Source organism: Salvelinus sp. IW2-2015, linkage group LG23 (genome assembly GCF_002910315.2).
Source record: "Salvelinus sp. IW2-2015 linkage group LG23, ASM291031v2, whole genome shotgun sequence".
In the NCBI taxonomy this organism is placed as follows: Eukaryota; Metazoa; Chordata; class Actinopteri; order Salmoniformes; family Salmonidae; genus Salvelinus; species Salvelinus sp. IW2-2015.
The window spans coordinates 15,123,871-15,129,028 of record NC_036863.1 but is presented as its reverse complement, the minus strand read 5'-3'; the positions used below and the strand labels follow the sequence as shown (position 1 = coordinate 15,129,028).

Sequence of the window (5,158 nt, the reverse complement as noted above, 5' to 3'; positions counted from 1 at the left end):
CGAGGCAACACAATGCAATGAAGGTCTGTTTCCCAGACACTGATTCGTTCTGGACTCAAAACCTCTGCAATGAACACAAACTGCAAAGTTATTTAGGCCACAGGGTGGTGACATAGTGACCCACTTTCGATTAATAAAATCATGCATCAATGTCAAGATTAAGGCCATAATTTTGTAAGCCTTCACACAACTGGGATCTGCATACAATATATTGTTAACTCTTCCTGTTTGAGATGTTGTTATTGGATCATACAATTGTAATGCTTCTCCAGGAGGTAAAATAAAACAATTATACAAATGTTTTACACACAATTAATCTTTTAATAAAATTGATACAATTATTTTCCATATACATAAAAGTATAAGAAACTCATGCACATAGTGGTCTATGGTTGAGCATATATGCACAAATTTGCACCACCTTGGGCATCAGTGTGTCTGTTCCATAATCAGTTAAAACTAAGCTAGTATTTAAAAACTATTCTGTAACATTCAACGTTTATATAATTAATTTCTCTTTTTGAATTCTATTCCTGTGTTACAATGCATATACATTACAATATCACAAAATAAGAGGCCAGTATTCATATTTTCCCTTTAATACAAAATAATTTGCCGTTGATGATTACTACATACACTTATTTTGAGTCTGAGCAAGTCGCCATACTCAAAGTTACAGCACACACACAAACACACAATCCTTTTTGGCATATGTCTTTTTCTCCCCAAGCCAGACCTTCTGTGCTCATAAAAACAGACACAAGACAGTGTCTCTCTCTGCTCCAGTTTACTGACAATATATACTCTCAAGTGATAGAGGTTGATGTTGAGGGTAGGGTTAGAAGCAAAAATGACATGCTTCATTGAAACTGTATTAATTTCAATCCAGCCATTAATATGAACCAGTCCACCAATTTAAAAAGTGACACAAACCTCAACCTTTTCATATTTAAAGGGTAGTCTTAAGTGCAACATTTAGTTTCTTGGATCGCTTGTTCATAACCTAGGTCCTAAGTCCTAGGCTAACCTAGGTCCTACAACATTACCTTGCTACACATAAACATGTCTGAATACATCAATCAAGACAGAGTAAAAACTGGACAGTAGTCTTGCAAAAGTAAATGGTATCAAATAACACCAGATTGACTCGAGGGTAGTTTGATCAGCAACATAGCCAAATCACTTTATCAAATCGAATTGCAAGGTCAGATTGGTAGCAGTCAATAATATCTACAAAACAGAACCTAATCATCGTTGAACAATAAGGGAGAGTTGGATGTTCAGGAAAAGGGGTACGGTAAATTGAGCCAACGTTGATTCTAGGAAATCATACACAACAAATATTTGGTCAAATGGTATATAAGAGGTCATAATTTCATGGAGTCTGAAGAAACCACATGGAAAAAGTGGTAAGTTAGGTCCAATTTATTGTGTTAGAGGGGTCATAATTCTTGTATCGAAACCATAGGTCATTTTTATATTGTTCTATAAAGTAGCTGCAGTCTCTATAATCTTCAATATGAGATCCTAAACTTTGTATGAAAGTACATCCTTGAAGCAGTGTGGGCTAATTTAGTCAAAATGTTTGCATTGGGGTAAGTTGAGCCAATGGCAAGTTTAAGTGTCTCCTTCCGAGGCGCAAAGCAAGGCATTATCGCTGGGATATGAGGTGACAGTACAACGTTTGTTAGGTGCTAAGTCAGTGATAAAAGATTAAAATAAAACAACGCTATTGTGATTGTGTTGAATTCAGTTTGGGATATAAAGATAGACATGGTTTTAAAAAGGTTGTGGTATTATTTCATTAAGTACACATTTGTATGCAGATGAATTTACCCTGTCCCGCAGCTTCACTTACCCCAGGGATACACAACATCCGGAAATATACAGTACCAGTCAAAAGTTTGGACACCTACTCATTCAAGGGTTTTTCTTTATTTTTACTATTTTCTACATTGTAGAATAATAGTGAAGAAATCAACACTATGAAATAACATATGGAATCCTGTAACCAAAAAAAGTGTTAAACATCTTATATTTTCGATTCTTCAAAGTAGCCACCCTTTGCCTTGACCACTTTGCACACTCTTGGCATTAACTCAACCAGCTTCATGAGGAATGCTTTTCCAACAGTCTTGAAGGAGTTCCCACATATGCTGAGCACTTGTTGGCTGCATTTCCTTCACTCTGTGGACTATCTCATCTAACCATCTCAATTAGGTTGAGGTTGGGTGATTGTGGAGGCCAGGTCATCTGATGCAGCACTCCATCACTCTCCTTTGTCAAATAACCCTTACACCACCTGGAGGTGTGTTTTGGGTAATTGTCCTGTTGAAAAACAAATGATAGTGGGACTAAGCGCAAACCAGATGGGATGGTGTACCGCTGCAGAATGCTATGGTAACCATGCTGTTTAAGTGTGCCTTGAATTCTAAATAAATCACAGTGTCACCAGCAAAGCACCCCCACACCTCCTCCTCCATGCCTCACGTTGGGAACCACACATGCAGAGAACATCCCTTCACCTACTCTGTGACTCACAGAGACACGGCAGTTGGAACCAAAAATCTCAGGTTTGGACTCATCAGACCAAAGGACAGATTTCCACCAGTCTAATGTTCATTGCTTGTGTTCCTTGGCCAAAGCAAGTCTTTTCTTCTTATTGGTGTCCTTTAGTAGTGGTTTCATTGCAGCAATTTTCCATGAAGGCCTGATTCACACATTCTCCTCTGAACAGTTGATGTTGAGATGTGTCTGTTACTTGAACTCTGTGAAGCATTTATTTGGGCTGCAATCTGAGGTACAGTTAACTCTAATGAACTTATCCTCTACAGCAGAGGTAACTCCGGGTCTTCCTTTCCTGTGGCAGTCCCCTTGAGAGCCAGTTTCATCATAGCGTTTGATGGTTTTTGTGACTGCATGTCTTAAAGTAATGATGGGCTGTCATTTCTCTTTGCTTATTTGAGCTGTTTGTGCCATAATATGGACTTGCTATTTTACCAAATAGGGTTATCTTCTGTATACCCCCCCCCTTTTAACAATACAACTGATTGGCTCAAACGCATTAAGGAAAGAAATTCCACAAATTAACTTTTAACAAGGAAAACCTGTTAATTGAAATGCATTCCAGGTGACTAACTCATGAAGCTGGTTGAGAGAATGCCAAGAGTATACAAAGCTGTCATCAAGGCAAAGGGTGGCTACTTTGAAGAATCTCAAATATATTTTGATTTGTTTAACACTTTTTTGGTTACTACATGATTCCATATGTGTTATTTCATAGCGTTGATGTCTTCACTATTATTCTACAATGTAGAACATAGTAAAATGAAGAAAAACCCTGGCATGAGTAGGTGTCGAAACGTTTGACTGGTACTGTATGTAGATGTCTTTGTTAGAAAGAATACCATATTTCCTTTGACAGATTTATGCTGAATGTAAAAAATTGATAAATTTTACATTTTGTCTTTTATGCCTCGTTTCAAACAAGTGCCTCATCTTACTCATTTGATATGACGCCATTTGGGTCTATATCCATCAATTCACTTGTTGTCGGCTTGGGATGTTGACAAGTAGAAACTCTGCTTTTGTATCCAGTCAGTCACAAGTGTTAATGAACAGCCTCAATACAATTGAAAGCAAACCTTATTTACAATTTCCTTGCAGAGAGCAATCCAAAATCATTACAGCTCGATGGTGTAACCATATAACCACCATCTTAGTCGCTAAATTCTATGTAATTGACAAAATGTGTCAAATTGTATTTTATATAATATGAAAAGCTATTCCTATGTGGCAAAAGACCTACGTTTTAAGAGCTGTGTCTAAAGAGAATTGTCATGAAGTTTGAAACAAGTTACATGAAAAGGCAAAAAGTGTACTTTGCATTTAGAAAATGTAGTAACAAATGTTCAATCTAGTATGCCCAGTCATTTTCTTCACTGCATGATGCTAGGCAGGTATTCAGCAGTAGTCCACCATATTTTTACACTAATATACTCATTTGAGAAGTTAAAATAGATAGAATAAAATTAATAATATGCTGTTCTTCAAACTAATTTGGTCCTTCATAATCTACATTGTCATATCCATCTGCAGGAAGTAAAATCAGGGGATCTAAGGCCAGTGTGCCATGACATCTTGTCAAGTCCCCGTTTTGAAAGTGACATCATACAATGGCCTTGGTAGGACGTGATAGATAGAGTGAATACAATCTTGTCAAATAAAGACCGATGACTTAAATAGTTGCACTGGAAAACTTTGTAAAAAAATACACTGCTTGAATGTGCAATAGAAGAAATACGAAAAACTTCAAAAATGTATGAAATCCAGATCTGTACATATTTTGTATACATACGGAGTATAAAAAACATTTTAATAAAATGTACTTCCGTATGCTTCATTAAATAAATTAGCCTTGTTTAGCAACACAGTCCATCTCTTAAGGTCTTACCAATGATCTCACTGCATTTTGAGCAGGTCATACGCTCCATCTTCGATGGCCAATTCAAGCTTTAATCCTCGAGTTAGCTTATCTCTTTGTGGCAGCTGAATCTTTTCCTTATGAAAATCTATGTGAGTAAGTACAGTTGAAGGGTAAAAGGACACTGCACCATGACAGACTGGCACTACACCAGTGAGCCGGCCTGGTTCTGAGCTGGCACCATGATGGGAACCCCTCCCATGCGGGAAATGTTGGACGCGGTCACGACAGTGGGCAGAGGTGGCGAGCGTGGGGCCGGACGTGCTGTCTGGGGCTGGGTATAGGTCTGTGGGTGCTGGGTTCTGGGACTACCATTGGCACAGGGGGCTGCAGAATTAGCCAGTTGTCCGCGGGTCAGGGTTGTATCAGTGTTGTAGCTGTAGCCTGGCAGGGCGTGGCCATGTGTGGGTGTGGAGGCTCCATGGCACGGCCCGAGGCGGTAGCCAGAGACGCTGCCTGTGGCAGTGATGTTGGAGGCGGTGTCAGAGGGAGGGCGCTGGGGACACAGCTGGGAAGAAGGCTCCCTCTGGTGGGGCCTGTTGGCGGTGGTGATGGAGGAGAGTGTGCCATTTTTGGAGACCACGTCCGAGCCAGAGCCGCCGCTCTTGGCCCACGAGACGCGCTTGGGCGCCTGAGCGTCCTCCCTGGGGGTGGAGAGGAGGAAAAGGGGTGAGA

General features: G+C 39.8%; 1 protein-coding gene across 1 annotated transcript in view; it reads right to left on the bottom strand.

The window, feature by feature from the left end:
- Positions 1-300: 300 nt before the first annotated feature.
- Positions 301-5,158, bottom strand: part of LOC111950088 (endothelial cell-selective adhesion molecule-like) — a 72,344-nt gene continuing 67,486 nt past the window's right edge. The window contains exon 7 of the mRNA XM_023967437.2: positions 301-5,127. Coding sequence (XP_023823205.1) covers positions 4,629-5,127 — 499 coding nt within the window. The 3' untranslated portion in view covers positions 301-4,628. The remainder of the gene's footprint in view (positions 5,128-5,158) is intronic.